General features: G+C 45.8%; 2 protein-coding genes and 1 pseudogene across 2 annotated transcripts; 1 reads left to right on the forward strand and 2 right to left on the reverse strand.

The window, feature by feature from the left end:
- Positions 1–856: 856 nt before the first annotated feature.
- LOC127304540 (uncharacterized) lies at positions 857–1,581 on the reverse strand. The gene has a single exon (XM_051335190.2). The coding sequence runs from the start codon at positions 1,509–1,511 to the stop codon at positions 951–953; it is 561 nt and encodes a 186-aa protein (XP_051191150.1). The 5' UTR covers positions 1,512–1,581; the 3' UTR covers positions 857–950.
- Positions 1,582–2,259: 678 nt separating this feature from the next.
- Positions 2,260–3,083, forward strand: LOC127304539 (uncharacterized). The gene has a single exon (XM_051335189.2). It carries the CDS (start codon positions 2,303–2,305, stop codon positions 2,870–2,872), a length of 570 nt encoding a protein of 189 aa, XP_051191149.1. The 5' UTR covers positions 2,260–2,302; the 3' UTR covers positions 2,873–3,083.
- A 1,838-nt stretch (positions 3,084–4,921) lies between these two features.
- On the reverse strand, positions 4,922–7,642 carry LOC127303187 (uncharacterized; annotated as a pseudogene).
- Positions 7,643–22,516: the final 14,874 nt, after the last annotated feature.

Consider the following 22,516-nt stretch of genomic DNA (forward strand, 5'->3'; position numbering starts at 1 on the left):
TTTACCAAAAATACAGTGTTTTTGATAAAAAAAAAGAGTCAAACTTCATGTTTGTTATTTTTCATACACCTAACCTACCTATATCTAAAAGGATTTTTAATTTTTAATTTTCTATCATTTTTCTTTTGTATTTTACAAAGCTAAAACAGATGATCCATGGTTGGAGCAAAAAAAAATCCAGAAACCTTTAGTCCGAGTTGGTGTTACAAACCGGGGCTAAAGGTTTTCGCACGAGAGGCAGCCTGCCGCAACCCTTTAATCCTGGCTGGTGTCTGCAACCAGGACTAAATGTTCCGTTTGAACCGGAACTAAAATCGTGCAGCGTCCTAGCCATTTGAACCAGAACTAATGGGCATTAGTCCCGAATTCAAACACATCCGGCACTTGTGCTCCGGGCAGCTCTAAACAAAAGACCTATTTTCTACTAGTGTTGAGATAGGTTATGTGTTCCGCGGGGAAGGGGCACCAAGAGAAAAAGTCTTGCAGAGAGATTTTTTTTTTTTCTCCGAGCGAGGCGAATGATTTCCCCTCGCGATCAATGAGTAGATTAGAATCATTTTCTTGTTTTACTGACATTTCAAAATAAAGCATCATTGAAGTCTAGTAATAAATTTTAAAAAATCACGTTTTGACACACCATAATTAGAATCTCATTCTCGGCCTGTCAATATGATCGGCCAACTTAAACTACTCATTGACCATACAAAATGGCACTGGAGAAGAAGCTTGGCAATTTAGCATAGAGATGGGAGGATACGCCCGTGTGGGAGCAAACCATATGTTTTTCAGGCGATTGACTTCCCCATACTATCAGTGAGTAGATTAGAATCATTTTATTGACATTTTGGAACAAAAGTTTCACTGAAAAGATTTACTAAATTTATTGACGACGGACCACGTCACAGTTCCGCTGGCGCCATGCATGTCATCTACAGCCTACGACATCCCAGCTAGCCGTGCCGTACAGCGATCTTGTTGAACAGTGCCGTGGTCATGGCGTCGAGCTGTTGGAACTCCTTGTTCGCCGCCGCCATCCTCCCCTTGGCCTGCGGCGCTTCGTCCAGCGCCGCCTCGCACCCGAAGCCGGCCTGCCCCGTGAGCTGGAGCAGCTCCCGTGCCCGGTCCCACGCGCTCGCCGCCGCGTACCCGCGCAAGAACCGCAGCGCCGGCACCGACGACGCCCCGTACAGGAAGCCGCACGCCTCCAGCGCGTCGCGCGCCGCCGGGTCGCGCTCAGCGCGCGCCATCGCGTCCGCGGCGTCGCGCGCCGACGCCCCGCGCGCCACGGCGAGGTCGGCCGCGATGAGGAGGTGCGCGTGCCGGTCCGCCGTCGACGCGCCCGGGCCGGCGGACCGCAGCGCGGTCACGCAGAAGGTGTAGTCCACGAAGTCGCGGATCAGGTCGCACGAGTCGGCCACCGTGTCCACCGGCGATGCAGCGGCGGCGGCGGCTTGCAGGCCGGCCAGCAGCGCGAGCACGAGGAGGAGCGGCGCGCTGCGGCTGGTCGTCATGGTTTCTTTGTTGGTGACGGGAGATAGCCTGATCGATGGAGCTGGTATTTATTTGTTTGGTGAGCGGGAGCTAGATAATGAATGGGAGCATGCTGCGTTTCGGCTCTGGTCCTTTCCATATTACTATGATATTACCTCCGTCTTAAAATAAGTGTTGTAGATTTGTCTAGAATCTCTTGATAATTCGAAGAAATCTGAACTGAATCCTTATGATTGAACTGGAGTCATTACTCGGTGATAAGGCATCAATTTCATAATAAGTGTTGTAGATTTATCTTCAGTCTACCAATAATCTGAAGAAATCAGAACCGGATCCTTTTCAATTGAACTGAAGTTATTACTCGGCCATACTTCCTTTTAAAATAAATAATGTAGATTTTAAAACGAATAAATATTGCCAAGTAATAACTTCAGTTTAATGGAAAGAATCTTCTGATGAAACGAGATGGAAATCAACAGGGCCATCACAATGGAGATACGATAAAATCACAGCACGTAAATTTAGAAGATACAAAAACACCACAACGATCGTATCGTATCTATTAATTGGACCTGGTTTTGCATGGATTCAAAGATTCGGTGAGCGCTAGCGGGGAAGGAGAGCGGGATTGGACGGGAAATTAATTGATTTAGCCTCGGTTATGTATCGGAAACAAGATACAGTACGATTTTCTCCTCTCTCATCTGACGTGCATCTTTTAGATATACAGTACTCCCTTCATTATAAACGAATCAACAAAGGGCCGGGACCCGATCGAGCAGTGACACCCTGAGAGACAGCACCCGCCGACATGGCCATGGCCGCCACCTCCTCCGCTCTGCTCGGCGCTCTCCTCTTCCTCTCCCTCTTCTCGGCGGTGGTCCACTGCTCCGGCGCGGGGGGCTCGTCCCTGGACCTGCTGTGCGGCAACCTGGGAGGCTACTACGTGACGCCGGAGCTCTGCACCTCGGCGCTCTGCGGCGCCGACCCCTCCGCCTGCCGCAACGCGCGCAGCAAACCGGAGCTCGCCGCGCTCGCCACCAGTCTGGCGGCGGCCAACGCCACGGCGACCAAGGCCAGCCTCGAGTCGGCGCTCGGCCACGGCGCCGGGAGGGACGCCGAGGCCACCAAGGGCATGCAGTCCTGCCTGCAGCTCTACGCGGGCGCCGTGCCGGCGCTGCAGTGGGCGGCGCAGGCCGTGGCCGCCGGCCGGTACCGCGGCGCGGGGCAGGTGCTGCAGGCGGCAGTGTACATCGGGTCCGGCTGCACCGGCATGGCCGGCCAGGCGGCACTGCCCAGGGAGAGCGACCGCTTCAGCTACATGGCCATCGTCGCGCACGCCGTCGTTGCATCCATGTACCCCGGTTACAACATGTTGTAACCCAACATGTCTGATATCAAAAATGCAAAGAAAATGGCGATCAAGAATAATCAAATGTTGAAGAACGCTGATGGGTAATACTACTATACTATAGGAGAACAAATAATACTCTCTCCGTTCTGAAATATAAGCAGGGCCGGTCCTGAGATTTCGAAGGTCCGGGGCGAAACTAAAATTTTGGGCCCCTTTTATTATAATTTTTTCCCACATGTATGAGATCATGAAAAATAACAATGTTTACATGATACCTTAAAATGTTCTGCGCCAATTTCTAGAATTAAAGTCAGTGACGATGGAATCAGTATCAATCTCGTCCACTAACTTTTTCTCGATGTATAGAGTTGCCAAACCATTTAACCTCTCACGAGACATTACAGATCTCAAATAGTTGTTCAATAATTTCAACTTTGAAAAGCTTCTTTTAGCTGATGCAACAGTCACAGACATAGTAAATAAGAGTCGATAAGCGGTAGAAATATTAGGATAACAACCCGCTTCTCTGACAAACTCAAAAATCTCCATAGCAGATATTGGTATATCTGGCAAAGTGAATTTCATAACACTTTGGGAAATAAGTGCATTCAACTCAACACCACATGTATCACGTTTACCAGAGTTACCCGGCTATGCAAATTCGGTGATTGCCTGATTGGGGATAGGAGACTGCCGGACTGGGACTGCTGCGGCCGGCGGACCAACAGCTAGGGCAGCAGATCGATCATCGCGTGCGGTCGGTGGTCAGCAGTCACGATCGGGAGAGCAGGAAACCGCCTGGGCGAGGCGATAGAGCGACGTTTCTGTTCCGTATGGTATCGAGACAACCTTTGGTATCATCCTATGACTCGTACAGTCGTGCATGCGCTGAGTGGGATTCCTGGACGGCCGGCAGGATCGGAAACTAAAACGAAAAGGAAAGGCCCATCGTAAAGATTCAAGTCCATCTAAAAACGTTAATTGTTTTTTCCTGCAATGTATAGTAGTCTATATAAAAAAATTGGGCCCCTAGTTTTTCTGGGCCCGGGGTGGCCGCCCCGTCAGACCCTCCCCAGGACCGGCCCTGAATATAAGACGTCGAGAAAAGCTTCCAACCAGGTGAAAACCTAGCAAAATGACATCGCAATTCCTGTCTAATCTGAATGACTGCTTTCCCATCATCTTCCTCCAAGGAAAAGCTAGTGGACGTATTCACTGTACCTCTCCCACTACCATCGTTTACCTTTTGTAAGCGCAATCTCAACTTAACATGGTCCCGTTGAGATTGAGGGAGGGTGATAAATTGTGTATTATGTCTAGAGTGATAAACTATGTATTATGTCTAGTGTAGATATACAGCATGGTTGTCTATAAACTAACCATATGTAACCATGTATTGTACCCGCTATATAATACCATACCGGCCCATTGGGATCCTTGTGTTACCCTATCAAACCCTAATACATATCGATGTTGATCGGATGGGAGTTAGGGAGCACGCGCTAACACAGGGGAGTGCACCGACACAAAAACCATGCAGACACATACTCCCTCCGTCCCGGTTCACAGGAATTACGCGTATCCCTAGATTGCCTATTTGACCAACATAATATTAATTGTATAATACAAAATTATATCATTAGAAAGTGGAACATCTAAGTTTTCTCATGATATATATTCTATAATATATATTTTGTATTATGTTGATAAATACGATCTAAAAATACATGAAAGCCCTATGAACCGGGACGGAGGTAGTAGTAAGAGTAAACATGAAACCAGATTGATTATATTCCTTCCTCGCGTGCCATCTGTCCTCCACATCGATCGATAGAAAACCAGCTGCGAGTGCTTTATTTCAAACACCCCAACATGGCAAAAACCTACTAATGCCTGTCCCCTCTAACAAACTAAGAGTTCATATTACAAGACACAATACAATTTTAGTAAGCAACATAAAACTCCAAACTAGCGTAATTGAAGAAATAACATGGTCAACCTTCCATGATCATTAGAATTCTGCAACCGGAGTGGAAGTGGAAGAAGAAACAATACATGGCCCTACACATTACCATATCAATGTTGCTGTTGCACGCTTCTAGTTGCTACCCAGAAAGAAGAGTAATCCTTCTTGATGTTCTTCAGACTCGTGACCACGTCTCCCATGCTTGGCCTCTGGTCAGGAGAATCTCTGGAACACTCTAGACCCATCTTGAATGTCGACACGAGAAAGTTACCATTGTGGGCAATTGAGGATGAAGACGGTGAAGTTATTATTTTTTGGTGACGAAAGGCTTGGTTCATCCGTTCATCCTGATGTAGCTTCTCATCTAGAATATCAATGAGCTTTGCTGGAAATGCTTGCAAAATGCACCGCCTAAGGCTGGATTCACCGACGAACGTAGGATCAGTGGGCCTCTTCCCCGTGAAAACTTCAAGTAGCATGATCCCAAAGCTGAACACATCACTATTTTGTGACGCCCTTCCCATAAATGCAAACTCTGATCATGAAAAAACTCAAGAGAATTAACTAATCGAACCAAATACTCCAGTTTCATAAATATGTTGCTCAAGCGTGATCATGGAAAAACGTACCCGGGGCCATGTACCCAATTGTGCCGGGCATGCTAGCTGAAACCGTGGAGTTTTCATCGCCTAAAAGTAACTTTGCAATGCCGAAGTCAGCAACATGGGCCCTCATGTCCTCATCGAAAAGTACATTGCTAGGTTTCAGGTCACAGTGTAGGACAACTTGACAATGGTGATGGTGCAGATAATCCAATGCCTCTGACACGCCAAGCATAATGTCCAATCGCTCGATGAATCCTAGTGGTTCCCTATTTTCAGTGTGCAAGTGTGCCTCCAAGCTACCATTGGGCATGTACTGAAGCAGCAATGCCCTGAAGTCCAAGTTGGAACATGTATTCAATATGTGTATCAAGTTGCGATGCCGAGCCATCCGCAACACTTGGCATTCGACCTCAAAGCTCCTCACAGCCCGCTCGACTTGCATACTGAGCACCTTTATCGCAACCACCAAACCATCATCTAGCTGGCCCTTGAAAACTTTTCCAAAACTTCCCGATCCAAGTAGGTTATCCTCGCTGAAATTTTCAGTGGCACGAGCAATCTCATGGTATGATACTAACCTATGGCTGATCAGATCAGTGATGCCAGTAGAAGCAGTATCATCTGGCTGCTTCTTATTTTTCCTTTTGATCATTATGTACAGGGAAGCTGCAAATGCACCAGCTCCAATGATGACAGCTGGGAGAATAATTTTTAGCATGTGTCGACCAGAGGTCTGTTTAGATTTTTTTATACACGATGACAGTCCTAGACGAGGAGCACCACATAGCCCAACATTCCCAACCAAAGATTGCGAGGTGATGTTTGAGAATACACCTCCATTTGGTACATGCCCTTCTAACCTATTAAAGGATAGATTCAGATATGAAAGGTAGGTGAAATTGGCGAGGTAGTTTGGTATTGTTCCAGACAGATTGTTTGACGATAGGTCCAATGTTACCAAGTTAGTTAAGCGGTCGAAAGAGTCTGGGACTAAACTATTGAATGAGTTGTGAGAAAAATTTAGGTAAGTTAATGAGATTGTAAACTTTCCAAATGAATTTGGGAGGTTACCAAAGAATAGGTTGGTAGAAAGATCTATTATGTCCATATTTATCATATGGCTGAGATCAGAAGGCAATGTACCGGTTAGGGAGTTATGGGAAAGATTTAATTCGACAAGTTTACTATGATAAAACAAGCTTGATGGTATTGTCGAAGATAGATAGTTATTAGATAATGAAATATACTCTAACATGGTGAGGTTGCTCATGACATCTGGTATGGAGCCAAAAAATCTATTATCATCGAGATTTATATTTACAATACTCAGCATACCAAATTGTTCAGGGATTGTGCCAATGATGTTATTTCCAGTGAGAAAAAGGGCCTGGAAATTCTCCATCTTAGAGATGGATTCTGGTATTCCATTGGTTAGATTGTTGTTGGAAAATCTTAAATAGATAAGACCACTAAGGTTTGATATTGTTGCTGGAATCCCACCAACCAAATGGTTGTTATTAGCTTCAAAGCGTATCAGGCTAGTCGAGAGGTTACCAAAATAGCTGGGAATACTCCTGATATGCCAAGGACTTGCAGTTGTGAACAACTACATAGGCTGGCCAAGAAACTAAGATCCCCATGGAGATGATTATCCCGGATATCAAGATACATAAGAGGTATGTTGTTTCCAAGTGTTGATGGTACTGGTCCAGTCAGCTGATTCGATTGTAAACTTATGTGAGCCATTCTCGATGAATTTCCAAGAAATTCTGGAAATGGGCCCGTTAGTTGATTGAACGAAAGGTGCAGATATGTGAGTTGCACCAGTTTTCCCAATTCCACCGGAATCTCTTGACTTAAGTTGGAGAATGAGATGTCAAGCTCATTGAGCATGCTAAGATTGCTGAGCGCAGCCGGGATCGGGCCAACAATTTTATTGCCACCAATAGAAATCATTGTGAGCTGTGGTAGCTTAGCCAGCCATACCGGCACCACATCCACAAGTAGATTTCTACCGAGACTAAGTTGTTGAAGATGCTGACATGCTGCAAGGCCCAATGGAATTGGACCCTCGAATTTGTTATCATATAGACTTATTATTTGCAACATGGGTAGACTGAAACTTGTATTGCTAGGTATATGACATGTTAGATTTTTGTTTATCGCCAAACTCATGACAACTAAAGTCCTCGACGGCCGGGAGCCACCGCCTAGGATGTCGTGCATGAAGAACGTCAGTGGTGGGTGGTCACCCGCAGACCCACCGCCATTTGCTGTTACACCTTTGTCCCCAGTCGAAGCTACTCCTGCAGCGCCATTGGCGTAGGATGTCAAAGGTAATGCCGCCGCAGGCGCGGTACCGGCACCACTAGCTCGGTCGGCAATTTCAATTGATCGGCCGGAAAAGGGCCTCTACTGGAGGCACCGCCACGGGATGTATGGCTACGAAGATTACGTTGTATGTAGATAACTGGCCCCTCTATTTGTTGCTTCCTGTTCCAGAAATGGCACCGACTTGAAAAAAATTACCAAGGTAAAAAAAGAAAAAATTTACCAAAACCCATACTGACCCATCAAATTTACCCCAATTATAGTAGTAGTAGTTTTGCTTAATTTACTCTCCAACCAGGATGCCAATATTTGGCAACTTGCGATAGTTGCAGAGTGGTGAGGAGAAGAAAGATTTACCGTCACACGATACACCATTGATTTGATCAAGGGATTACACACGGACTCACCATTGATTTAATCGAGACCATCACGTCAAGCCCCACGCGCGTGCTCGTACCAGCCGCTAGCGCTGGTCGACGGCGGCCACGACGACGGCGCTCCGGCAGCTACGTAGTACATCCCAGCTAGCCTAGCCTAGGGTGTCTACCTTGTTGAGCAGCGCGGTGGCCATGGTGGAGAGCTGGTCGAACTCCCGGTTGGCCTCGGCCATCCTCCCCCTGGCCTCCGGCGCCCCTCCCAGCGCCGCCTCGCACCCGATCCCGGCCTGCCCCGTGAGCGCGAGCAGCGGCCGCGCCCTGTCCCACGCCCTCGCCGCCGTGTACCCGCGCAAGAACCGCAGCGCCGGGACCGAGGTCGCCCCGTACAGGATCCCGCACGCCTCCGGTGGTAATGGGCTACCCCCGGCGTTTTCGTATTCGCCAGCGGTGAGATGACAATACCCCCGGCGTTTTACCCTACTCCATAGTTATTCGCCGGCGGTATCAAATTTTGCAAATAAAAAAAACAGCCCGAGCGGCGCATATGCAGCGCCAGGCTGTGTACAAGTTTACACCAAGGTCCTTGCAAAGAAAATCGAAATCAATCAAGTCCTGGTTGCGCTCGGGCGTGATGTGGAGAGAAGTAGAGCTCGGGGTGTGAGCGGAGGGGAGGAGAGCTCGGGTGTGAGGAGGGAGTGTCGTCCTTGAGCGCGAGGAGGCCGAGGCCGCGGCGTAGCACGTGCTTCTGCGACGGGACGGGGCCGAGGAGGTCGTAGCCGTTGGCGAGGAGGGAGTGCGCGTTTTTTTCTGGAACTGGAAAACATGATTGTTTTTTCTTTTTCGAAAAGGATACACATTTCTGGAAAACTATCGACAAGATATACACATTTCTGGAACTGGAAAACATGATTGTTTTTTCTTTTTCGAAAAGGAGGATATCCCCTGGCCAAAAAACAGTGACTTACAGGATAAAAAAACAATCTTTTATGTCAAAGTCTTAAGTCGCGAATATTCACGCGAGCGCACGCGCTATGTGTAGTGTACCTCTATGTGTGTTTCTTGCATTTACTTCTCTACAAGAGGCTCCCTTATAAGTTGCTCTCAAGCTTCTTCCCTTAGCAATGTGGGACTAAAAAGTGAGTATGTTGTATGTGGCCAGTGTTGTTTCTGCAGGCTTGAGCAAAGGCCTCGGAGCATGCTTTCTTGCATGGGCCTAAGCTATGCTTTTCTGTGTTAGCATGTCCGCCATAGGATGGTCAGGTAGATGCTCAATTTAATATTAGTCTTCTGGCTCATGTAATGCACTGGTAGCTGGTCAATTGTAATGGTTGTCTTTTCCTGGTAGTTTTTTGATTAACTAGTTGGATTGCCCAAACCAAATTCGTCTTTTAGTTCCAAAAATATTCAAGAACTGTGGTAAGGAAATACAACTAACAGTGTCTCTTCGATGGATCTAATCACGGCATGCATGATGCAGCTATGGTATGTGCGTGATTAACCTACGAAAAAATGTAGACACAATAACATCAGGAGTTGCATGCAGCTCACGCTTGTCCCTCCAAAGGCTCCCTGAACCCTCGAAAACAGCCTCCATCGATCTCCTCCTCCGGGAAGCTGCAGCCATCTGCGCCGGCGGCGGCAGCCATGCCGGACGTTGAAGACGATTGGTGAGGTGGGTGTGCCTCGATTGGCTTCTTCCGCGCGGGGGGAGACGTATCCCAGGTAGGGCGGACCATGAGCGTGACGAGATGTGTGGAGTCTACGTAGCTCACTAGTGCACAGTGGTAGGCCTGATCGAGAAGTGGGTGACCTCGGAAGGGACGCAACGGAGGAAGGTACGCCGGGGTGCAAAGACACGGATCCATGGACGCGGGGCGGACCTAAAAGTGTGGTGGCAGCGACGTTGGAGTGCAGCCAGGGAGGAGTTTCCAGTTTGTGCGTTTTTTTTTTGACGATTTCTGTCCGTTTGGGTTCTGGATACAACCAAACTGTTAGTGTCCATCCGTAGGCATGCGAGTGAGCTGCAGGCTTGCAACAGAAATTTGTATGAAATGGTTGTTTGTCTTAATACTAGTATACTACATACTTAATTACTTGTCAATTACAGTGGCCAGCGTCAAATTAATGAATAGCAAGCATCATATATATATTTGAGCTCTAAGTGGAAAGTCAATGCCAAATGCATTACAATCCTTGGTATAGCTAATTTATGATTATGTTGCCCCGCCTAGCGTGTTGCTCATCATGCTTTGCCCATTCCCAAAATGGCCATGTGGATGCCGTGCTCCTCGACTCCCATGGTTGCCACTGCGCCGAGTCCGTGTGTTTCCCTGGTCGGCAACCACAACATCGAAACTTCCATCCCTATGGCAGCGGCAACCACAACATCAAAACTGTCCTTCATATGGCGACAACTTAACCATGTCGGGCACTCAGACCATGGTCAAGCAAGCTTGGGCCACGTCGCACACATGGTTGCAGTCCTCGACGCATGAGGCTTCTTGTTTTCTCAGGGATTGGGATTGATCAAGCCAAGTCTTCTTGTTTTCTCAGGGTCAGGGCTTACAACTCCCATGGCTGCTACCCTGATACCACATGGAGAACCGTACAAGCGAATCTGCGGTGCACTGTCGCCCACCACCACTGGATCATGTGTTGCCGCGGCTGATGTCTCCGGAAGAACACGAGAAGAGTATTGCACCATCCGCCTTGCCAGAGACGTGTGTTGCCGTGACCCACGATGCTAGATATTCCATTCCAGTGTCAGGTATGCTCGGGTCACTCGCGGCTTGAGCAAGGCGTCAAGTTGCCGTGTCGTGTGACTTCCCGAATTTGATTCTCGTGGCTGGCATGCTCGTGCCCAAGTTTACATCGCTGATGTGGTAGGTAAGTGTTGTGGGTATACTTTATGGGTATATCAACGGCATGGTCTAGATCCGGCAAGCCCGGGTGGCCCATAGTTGGTGGTGAGGCATGTGGCCCATCGGGCGGCCCAGTTGCTGTAGATCATGAAGGATGAAGTCCAGCCCAGGAACGAGGAGCCGGATCCTAACCGACCTACGAAGGAGGCCGGATCCGTGGATGCCCATAAAGTATCCGGATCCAGCAGTACTTGAAGGAAGGCGGATCCTTGACGTACACGGCAAGACATTGTACCGTAGTTAGGCAACTTGTATTCCGGCTAGGACTCTCCATGTAAACCCTAGATCCGTGCGCCTATATAAGCCGGATCCCGGGAGCCCTAGAGGCACAACCACAACTCATTGTAACGACGCGAAAGCGCCCAGATAATTCCAGACAAGCAGCAGTAGGCCCTGTCATCGTGCAGGTACTCCGAAGCTGGGTAAATCGCGTACCACCGTCCCGAGAGCACTCCGCCCTATGGCCCCTACTTCTTCTCCCCCTCGTGAGGATCCCTCCTCCGAGGTACCGTCGATTAGGCAACGACAGTTGGCGCCCACCGTGGGGCCTGTGGCGTCTGGAGGCCGGAACCGGGAGGGTTCCGCCGTGGGAAGCTACGACGACACCATCGCTGTGGGGCGCGTCTTCTACGCCGGAAATCTGCCGATCGTCCCTCCGGATGAGTGTTGGATTCCGGCTAGGACAAACCCCGTCAAGCTCTCCATCGTCCCAATTGGCGGCATACACATCTTCATCGGGGAAACCGTCGATTCCGACGGAAACCCACTGGTAAGTAACTGATACGTCCAAAACGTATCTACTTTCCCGAACACTTTTGCTATTGTTTTGCCTCTAATTTGTGTATTTTGGATGCAACTAACACGGACTAACGCTGTTTTCAGCAGAACTGCTCTGGTGTCTCGTTTTTGTGCAGAAATCCAACTTTCGGGAAAAACCTCGGAATTTATGCAGAAGGCCCTATTTTCCCAGGAAACTAACGGAGCCAGAAGGGCAATTGAAGTGGAGGCCCGAGGGCCCCACACCATGGGGCGGCGCGGCCCAGGGGGGGCCCGCGCGGCCCTGTGGTGTGGCCCCCTCGGCCGGCCTCCGACGCCCTCTTTCGGACTACTTATTCGCCTCGACCTAAAAACACCAGGAGAGAAGTCGAAGTCGCCAGAAACCCTCCAGAACGCCGCCACATCGCGAAACTCCGTCGCGGGAGCCAGAAGTCTCCGTTCTGGCACCCCGCCGGGACGGGGAATTGGAGGAGATCATCGCCGCCATCACCGCCATCACCTCTACATCAACCAGCCATGTTTCCCCCATCCATGTGTGAGTAATTCCCCCGCTGTAGGCCGAAGGGGATGGTAGGGATTGGATGAGATTGGTCATGTAATAGCATAAGATTGTTAGGGCATAGTGCCTAGTGTCCGTTATTGGTACTTTGATGATATTGTTGCAACTTGTTATGCTTAATGCTTGTCACTAGGGCCCGAGTGCCATGATCTCAGATCTGAACATGTTATTGTTTCATGAAGATAATCATTGTTTATGGTCTTATCTATAAGTTGTATACACATGTCGCTGTCCGGAACCGATGGCCCCGAAGTGACAGAAATCGGGACAACCGGAGGGAATGGTAGCGATGTGAGGATCACATGTGTTCACGGAGTGTTAATGCTTTGCTCCGGTACTCTATTAAAAGGAGTACCTTAATATCCAGTAGTTTCCCTTGAGGCCCGGCTGCCACCGGCTGGTAGGACAAAAGATGGTGTGCAAGTTTCTCATTGCGAGCACGCACGACTATATATGGAACACATGCCTATTGATTGCTTTGTACTTGGACACCGTTTTATTATTATCTGCAAATGCCCTGCTATGATTGTTACATGAGTTTCTCTCATCCATGCAACGCCCGTCATCCGTCCCCGTGCCTACAGTATTTTAATCCTGCTGTTTACTATAATCACTACTGCTGTCTCTGTTACTCTGCTGTTATTTCACTATCTTTATCGCTATAAAATCGTTACTACTGATAAACACTTGCGAGCAAGGCTGTTCCCAGGTGCACCTGACTTGACACCTCCGTTGTTAAGGCTTCCAAGTGTTCTTTGTCTCCTTGTGTCGAATCAATAAATTGGGTTTTACTTCCCTCGAAGACTGTTGCGATCCCCTATACTTGTGGGTCATCAAGACTATTTTCTGGCGCCGTTGCCGGGGAGCATAGCTTTATTTGGAAGTTCACTTGGATTAATATTGTTCGCTGCAAATTCTCCATCATGGGTAAACCTCGCGATACTAAGATCGTCATATTACCATCCACTACAAGAAAAGGTACAATTCTGAGTACCTCCGCTACACTTGATTCACCATCTGTGATTGATAAACTTGTTTCACCGCCACATGCTTCGCATGTGGGTACATCTGCTGAATCTGAACACTCTCATAATATTGATAATGTTTCTGCTGTGCTTGATGATAGTGGTTCATTGGGATCCTTTCTAGATGCTACAATTGCTAGGTCTAGACAAATTGAAAATACCGAAACTCCTAATGCTACTACACCCGTTAGTTCACCTGAACTTGGTTATTTTAGTGATGATCCTGAGGAAGATTATGTGGAGCTTGATGATGATTTTATTGAAAAATGCAATGCTACTACTGATGCAAGAAAAATTAAAAAGTTGCTTGCGTAACATACCGTTAGATATAAACCGTCTCCTGATCCTAAATTTGCCACATCTCCTATAAACATTAGGGATAAAGATTATGATTTTTCTCTTGATCTATCTCATATAGCTATTGTTGAGAAAACACCTTTCTGTGGTACTGAAAAAGAAAGTGCTGTTGAACACATGACTGAGTTATCTACTTTGAGTAGCTTGTTTTCTGATGACGTTAAGAAGCGTACTTACTTTGTTGCTAAAATATTTCCATTCTCATTGAAGGATGACGCTAAAACTTGGTATAATAATTTGCCACCTAGTTCTATTAAAAGTCCAAAAGAATTGCTTGCTGTTTTCTTTCGGAAATATTTTCTGCTAGTGCTCAACATGTCGCTTTGCAGAGAGTTTATAGTTTTGATCAGGAGATGAAGAGAAATTGCACGAGGCTTGGGCGAGATTTTGCTCTCTTATTAGAGCTTTGCCTGACCATGATTTAGAAAAGCATGAATTACTTGATATATTTTATAGTGGACTAACCATTGATTCTAGGGCATACCTGGATAGTTGTGCTGGTTGTGTTTTCAGAAAAGAACTCCACGACGCCGAAGAATTATTGGCTAAAATAGGCCGGAATTATGATGATTGGAATACGCCCGAACCAACTCCAACGCCAATAGTGAAGAAGAGGGGTTTAATTAAATTGAATGATGAAGATATGAGGGAAGCCAAGAAGTCTCTCAAGGAGAAAGGTATTAAATCTGAAGATGTGAAGAATCTACCTCCTATAGAAGATATATGTGAGATAATTCCCCTTTCGTCCATGATTGAGGTAAACTCCCTTCAACGCTTTACTAGGGAAGATATTCCGTATTCGAAACCTCCTGCACAATGCTTAGATGAGTTTGATAATTATATTGTTAAGCAAGAAAATTTTAATATGAGAGTAGAGAATCATTTAATGGAAAATTCTCAAGCTATTAGTGAATTGCATGGTATTGTGGAGAGAACCTCCAATGATGTTAAGATGCTTGTTAAACATTTTCAAATGATTCAAACTCAAATTGATCAACTCACTAAAGTGCAAAATGACTTGTTAGGGAATAATTCTAAAGAGAAACATGCTTATGAAGTAACAACTAGAGGTGGTGTCTCTACCCAGGATCCTCTATATCCTGAAGGGCATCCCAAAAGAATTGAACAAGATTCTCAACGCATTGAACCTAGTGCTCATTCTAGGAAGAAAAAGAAGAAGAAACATAAAATGTTGTAGAATCCTCTGAACCTGCTAATGATCCTAATAGTATTTCTATTTCTGATGCTGAAACTGAAAGTGGTAATGAACATGATAATGATAAAGATAATGATAAGAATGATACTCCTGATAAAGAAGAACCTGAGAAGCATGCTAAAAATAAAAAGTATACTAAAGAAGACTTTATTGCTGAGAAACATGGTAATGAAAGAGAACCTTGGGTGCAAAAGCAAATGCCTTTTCCTGCTAAGAAACTAAAATCAAAGGAAGAAGAACACTATAATAAATTTTGCGAATGGATGAAACCTTTATTCTTGCAAATCCCTTTGACTGATGCCATTAAATTGCCTCCTTATTCAAAGTATATGAAAGATATTGTTACTAACAAAAGGAAAATCCCCAATGAGGAAATTTCCACTATGCTTGCTAATTACTCTTTCAATGGCAAAATTCCAAAGAAGTTGGGTGACCCAGGTATACCTACTATTCCTTGTTCTATTAAGAATAATTATGTTAAAACTGCTCTATGTGACTTGGGAGCCGGTGTTAGTGTTATGCCTTTTTCTCTTTATAAGAGACTTTACCTAGATAAGTTGATACCTACTGATATATCTTTGCAAATGGCTGATAAATCTACTGCTATTCCTGTTGGTATATGTGAGAATGTTCCTGTTCAAGTTACTACTAACTGCTTGATATTAACTGATTTTGTTGTGTTGGAAATGCCTGAAGATGATAATATGTCTATTATTCTTGGGAGACCTTTTCTTAACACCGCAGGGGCTGTTATTGATTGCAATAAAGGAAAGGTTACTTTCAATGTTGATGATAGGGAGCATACCGTTTATTTTCCCAAGAGGATTGAGAAGGCATGTGGAGTTAATACTATTTCTAATGTGAGAACTATCAAAGTGGGAACTATTGATTGTCCTATATATGAGCCTAAGGAAGAATATCACACTCTCGTGATTGGATCCATATCAATACAATTCAAGGTAACATGATTGATTTGAGGTTTATTTCTTCTTATGCTATGAAAAAGTTATTTGGTGACAAGACTTGATCAACCTTGTTAACGGATACTTTTTATATGCATGGAGAGGGTAAACAACATCTCTTTCTTCCTCCACTTGCTCTAGTTGCTGTAGCACTTTTAATTTGCAAAGTTCTTGAGTTATTCGAAGATTTCAAAATTTTTCCTGGCCAGTAATAATAAACTTAATACCCAGAAAATGTGCATTTTTCAAAGTTTTCAAAAATTCGCGAAAATTATACCGTTGGTCCTATTTTTCGACGAGGCACCTGGGAGTACCAGAGGATGACCTGTGGGGCACCAGAGGGCGCCATACCACTGGCCGGCGCGGCCAAGGAGGTGGCCGCGCCACCATGTGGTGTGGGACCCCCTCTGCCCCACTTTGTCATCTCTTTCGCCCAGAACAGTCTCTCTCCCGAAAAAACTCGTACCAAGTTCCTCTCACTCGCGTTTTTGCTCCAGAACTCCAGATTTTTCGATCTCTTTACTCAGCCCAGATTTCTGTCTGAAATTTGGCACATTTGCTCTTCGGTATGTGACTCCTCCACCCATCCAAGTAGAATTTCGTTTGGTTGAGTATATCTTGAATATTTTGCTGCTGTAGGTAACATGATTAGTGAGCTTGCATGCTTGTTCTAAGTGGTAGAAACTAGTTTTGATGCATGATTAGTACTCTAGCAAGTTCCTATTGTAGTTTCCCTCAATTATATGTCACCAAATCAAATTTTTATGTCATTTGTTGAAAATTTCAGAGAAGCTATGAAGAAGTTTAGCTTTGGAGAGTTGTTCAAGAAGGGGACAACCAGCACCGGGAGGCCTTCTAGGGCCGCCACCCGGATTAGGCAATCATACAATGAAGACATCCTCGCGCCTAGCTTCGCGCCCGAAGAGGACCACGGTCCCCCTAATGCTTCTACTTTTCCATGTTATGATTTTCTAAGGAATGCAGGGATACTTGATGATTTCTTGACCCTTGTCAACAGGGCAGGGTTAACCACCTATATGAGCGATGAAAGGGAGCAATACCACATGCTCACCAAGATCTTTGTCGAGAGTTTCCAGTTCGACAACAAACAATATGAGCCAACGGTTGCATTCAGAATCTATGGTAAGACTGTGACTATGCCGTTGAAGGATTTTTGTTGTGCTTTGGACATTGCCCCTGTAGGTACAGCAAGTAGGATTGATGACAACCCCCGGGACTTGCTGGAGCTCTACCGAGGGATCACCGAGGATGATTGTCGCACCATCCAGCGGGGCAAGATAAGGAACATCCAACTTCCCGCCATTAAGTATTTCGCATACTACATTGCTACTAGCATTCTTGGTAGGGAGAACACTAGTAATATCTCTAGTTACCATCTTGCTTTCTTGCATATTGCACTTACTGGTCAAACCTCCTATCACCTCGGTGCTCTTATTGCTCGCCGCCTGACTACCAGGGGGCCTATTTTTGGAGGAACTATCGCATTGCGTGTTTTAACATATCTTAATCTTCCTCTTGATCCTAATGATGTGCCATTGGCCCCTAGGAGACTCGATATTACTGCTATGAAGAGTCATCATTTTGTTACCACTGACTCTACTTTAGATAATATGGTGTATAGAATGTTGTTTTCTGACGGGGAGGAGAAGGAAATCCCTCTTCCCCAACCTGGTTTGTTAAGTATTGACAGGCAATCATGGTCGTGCACCAAGGAGGAGGTGGATGAACATATGAAGATACAAGAATTCCACCAGCAACATGACTCCGAGGATGTCGGGACCTCCTACGACCACACCGTCACATATCCGGGTGCTTCTTCTAGCACATACCCGGAATACGACCCATCTTCTTCATATTACGGAGACACTACTTCATGGGATCGATGGGATTGAACTCCACTTAGGCCAAAAGCCTAAGCTTGGGGGGGGGGGGTATACCGGCATCACTCAATCTTTGCATATTATGATTGCTGGATACTTGCACATACTTGTTTTGTTCGTTTGAGTGGTTTTCTAATGAGAGGAAGATGATATTTGGGGAAGTGCTGCCTGAAAACAGATTCTGGAACGTTACTGTAAAAATCGTCAAAAATAGCCAGAACGTCATTTTAAGCTGCAAATTTTTGTGCAGGTTCCCCAGGTTGTTATCTAACTTTCATTAGTTTAACACTTTTCGATCTGAGCAACGTAAGATTTTTGTAAAAATCGATTTCTGTACTGCTGTCAGGTTTTGGCAGATTTCTGTCATCCTGCTTTTCTGTGTTTCTTTTAGTTCGCTATTTCTTGTTTTTGTTTTGTTTCCTTCCCAAAACACAAAAAGACCAAAAATATTTCTGTTGTTTCTCTTCACCATTTGTTTGCTTTGGTTTCTTGCATTTGTTTCACTTTATTTGCTATTGCTAGTTTGCTATAAGAAAACCCAAAAAGATTTTGCTTTGTTTGTTTGTTTCCTCTTGTTCTTATTTGCAAATTGAAAACACCAAAAATATTTGCTGTTCTTCTTTGGTTTGTAAAGTTCTTTTTGAGTTCAATGGTCTTCGGTGGCTGGAGCGTGGTTTTCATTTCATATTATCCAAGCTGCACAAGTGAAAAGGCAATAATGACGATCTACGACAATCTGATTGTGGTGAGAGGCTGGTATGAACTCTATTTGTTTTCATTTTTGTACATATACTCATCCATGTGAGCATGCTTAGTTGGTTCATGTGAGGTATATGTTATTTGAGAAAGTCTAGTAGTTCATGATCTCTCATGTTTAGCTTCAATTTATTAATATGAGTAGCATGTCATGTATGTTTGTCTGCATTGTTTTATTCATAAGTAAGTATGGCATTGTGGTATCCTCCTCTGAATAATTCATTTATATCGACTTGGCACATGCTCACGCATGCATATGACTGAACAAAAAGTCAATTAAGCCTCGATGATCTATATTGCTTCAGAGTTCTTGTATCACTTTTATGCCTCCGTTAATTTATTTTGCCGCAAGCATGATTATGACAGTTACTGCTCTCTTAATTTGTCGCTCCCTAGTCTTTTGCTAGCCTTCACTTGTACTGAGCGGGAACGCTGCTCGTGCTTCCAAACACATGAAAACCAAGTTATTCCAGAGTGTCCACCATAAATACCTATGCATGGCATTTCAAACCATTCCAAGTAAATTCTCATGCGCTACCTTTAAAACCTTCAAAATGCTTCTCAATTTGTGTTTATGTTTCATAGCTCATGAGGAAGTATGTGGTGTTTAACTTTCAACCTTGTCATTTACTTTTGACGGACTCTCATATGGACTAGTGGCACATCCGCTTATCCAATAATTTTGCAAAAAGAGCTGGCAATGGGATTCCCAGTCCCGAATTAATTAACTTAAATAGACACTCCTCCATGGTTTGTGATTGTTGGACGGCACCCGAAGGATTCGGTTAGCCATGGCTTGTGTAAGCAAAGGTTGGGGGGAGTGTCATCATCATAATAAAAATAAAATAAAAAGGCACTCCTTCATGGTATGAGATTGTTGGCAGGCACCCGAGGATTCGGTTAGCCATGGTTTGTGAAAGAAAGGTTGGAAGGAGTGCCAAATAAATATGCAATAATTCATGGGAGCCGCTCTTGAAAGTCCGGTTGGCGAGGTAGTTAGTGTACCCATTACCATTCGTTAACAACAACAAACACCTCTCAAAATAATTTTACTCCTGACTTTATAAAAATGAAAAGCTCTAGCGCATGTTAATCCCTGCTTCCCTCTGCGAAGGGTCAATCTTTTACTTTTATGTTGTGTCTCCATTATTTCTTTGAGCACTATCTTGAGAGCACAACTGTCATTCTTAGTATAATATGCTTGTCTCAAAATATGATTGATTGTGGTATAACTTTGATGCATTTATCTTTTGACAATCACTACTTCTAGTCTTTCTATGAACTCCAGAGGTGCCCGGGCATTTATGTTTTGCCAACCAAATACAGGCAAGCGAGATACCACTTTATCATGCTCTCTTATGAACATTACAATTCTGCTTATATACATGATTCATGATGCTTATTATTAATTGTTGGTGCTTCTCCATGATTGACATAGCTGTTAGATGATCTTATTTGCATGTATCTCATTATGAACTGCTTAAGTATTAGCCATACCATGAGAATATATACATCATATGAGCAAATGTGTTCGTGAAAGTTCTTTTATCGCTCAGTTGTTAACTGAATTGCTTGAGGACAAGCAATAAGCTAAGCTTGGGGGAGTTGATACGTCCAAAACGTATCTACTTTCCCGAACACTTTTGCTATTGTTTTGCCTCTAATTTGTGTATTTTGGATGCAACTAACACGGACTAACGCTGTTTTCAGCAGAACTGCTCAGTGTCTCGTTTTTGTGCAGAAATCCAACTTTCGGGAAAAACCTCGGAATTTATGCAGAAGGCCCTATTTTCCCAGGAAACTAACGGAGCCAGAAGGGCAATTGAAGTGGAGGCCCGAGGGCCCCACACCATGGGGCGGCGCGGCCCAGGGGGGGCCCGCGCGGCCCTGTGGTGTGGCCCCCTCGGCCGGCCTCCGACGCCCTCTTTCGGACTACTTATTCGCCTCGACCTAAAAACACCAGGAGAGAAGTCGAAGTCGCCAGAAACCCTCCAGAACGCCGCCACATCGCGAAACTCCGTCGCGGGAGCCGAAGTCTCCGTTTCCGGCACCCCGCCGGACGGGGAATTGGAGGAGATCATCGCCGCCATCACCGCCATCACCTCTACATCAACCAGCCATGTTTCCCCCATCCATGTGTGAGTAATTCCCCCGCTGTAGGCCGAAGGGGATGGTAGGGATTGGATGAGATTGGTCATGTAATAGCATAAGATTGTTAGGGCATAGTGCCTAGTGTCCGTTATTGGTACTTTGATGATATTGTTGCAACTTGTTATGCTTAATGCTTGTCACTAGGGCCCGAGTGCCATGATCTCAGATCTGAACATGTTATTGTTTCATGAAGATAATCATTGTTTATGGTCTTATCTATAAGTTGTATACACATGTCGCTGTCCGGAACCGATGGCCCCGAAGTGACAGAAATCGGGACAACCGGAGGGAATGGTAGCGATGTGAGGATCACATGTGTTCACGGAGTGTTAATGCTTTGCTCCGGTACTCTATTAAAAGGAGTACCTTAATATCCAGTAGTTTCCCTTGAGGCCCGGCTGCCACCGGCTGGTAGGACAAAAGATGTTGTGCAAGTTTCTCATTGCGAGCACGCACGACTATATATGGAACACATGCCTATTGATTGCTTTGTACTTGGACACCGTTTTATTATTATCTGCAAATGCCCTGCTATGATTGTTACATGAGTTTCTCTCATCCATGCAACGCCCGTCATCCGTCCCCGTGCCTACAGTATTTTAATCCTGCTGTTTACTATAATCACTACTACTGTCTCTGTTACTCTCTCTTTGTTATTTCACTATCGCTACTGCTATAAAACTGTTACTACTGATAAACTCTTGCGAGCAAGTCTGTTTCCAGGTGCAACTGAATTGACAACTCCGTTGTTAAGGCTTCCAAGTGTTCTTTGTCTCCCCTTGTGTCGAATCAATAAATTGGGTTTTACTTCCCTCGAAGACTGTTGCGATCCCCTATACTTGTGGGTCATCAGTAACGCAGACGCGACCGCTGCAGAGCTGGACGCTGTCGCGAAGATCCGATCTGAGATGTAGGAGCTTCCCAAGGAAGATTCCGCCTCAGATCTGGAATTTTCAAAGCCCACCCAATCCGCCCCTGAGCAGGAAACAACGGTGGAAGACCAATGCAGATCCGCCTGGGTCTCCCAGGTGTTAGAAAAGCAGAGGTGCCACTTCGTACACTTCTTGGCCCATACCGCCGGAACCGCCCCTCAAGAAGACGGAGCTGGCCCTGAGCAGGTAGAGGCACCGGAAAACGACGCGGATCCGAATCAGGCTGAGCCTGCCAGAAAAAGCGAAACTCCAGCTGAAGAGTCGATTTTGGGCAATGATACGTCCAAAACGTATCTACTTTCCCGAACACTTTTGCTATTGTTTTGCCTCTAATTTGTGTATTTTGGATGCAACTAACACGGACTAACGCTGTTTTCAGCAGAACTGCTCTGGTGTATCGTTTTTGTGCAGAAATCCAACTTTCGGAAAAATCCTCGGAATATATGCAGAAGGCCCTATTTTTCCAGAAAACTGACGGAGCCAGAAGGACAATTCAGGTGGAGGCCCGAGGGCCCCACACCATAGGGCGGCGCGGCCCAGGGGGGGCCCGCGCGGCCCTGTGGTGTGGCCCTCGGCCGGCCTCCGACGCCCTCCTTCGGACTATTTATCGGCCTCGACCTAAAAACGCACGGGGAGAAGTCGAAGTCGCCAGAAAGCCTCCAGAACGCCGCCACATCGCGAAACTCCGTCGCGGGAGCCAGAAGTCTCTGTTCTGGCACTCCGCCGGGACGGGGAATTGGAGGAGATCATCGCCGCCATCACCGCCAACGCCTCTACATCAACCAGCCATGTTTCCCCCATCCATGTGTGAGTAATTCCCCCGCTGTAGGCCGAA

Source organism: Lolium perenne, chromosome 5 (assembly GCF_019359855.2).
Source record: "Lolium perenne isolate Kyuss_39 chromosome 5, Kyuss_2.0, whole genome shotgun sequence".
Taxonomy (NCBI): Eukaryota; Viridiplantae; Streptophyta; class Magnoliopsida; order Poales; family Poaceae; genus Lolium; species Lolium perenne.

Bases quoted from the DNA above. Each gene is read 5' to 3' on its own strand.
- LOC127304540 (XM_051335190.2), bottom strand. From the start codon at position 1,511: ATGACGACCAGCCGCAGCGCGCCGCTCCTCCTCGTGCTCGCGCTGCTG.
- LOC127304539 (XM_051335189.2), top strand. From the start codon at position 2,303: ATGGCCATGGCCGCCACCTCCTCCGCTCTGCTCGGCGCTCTCCTCTTC.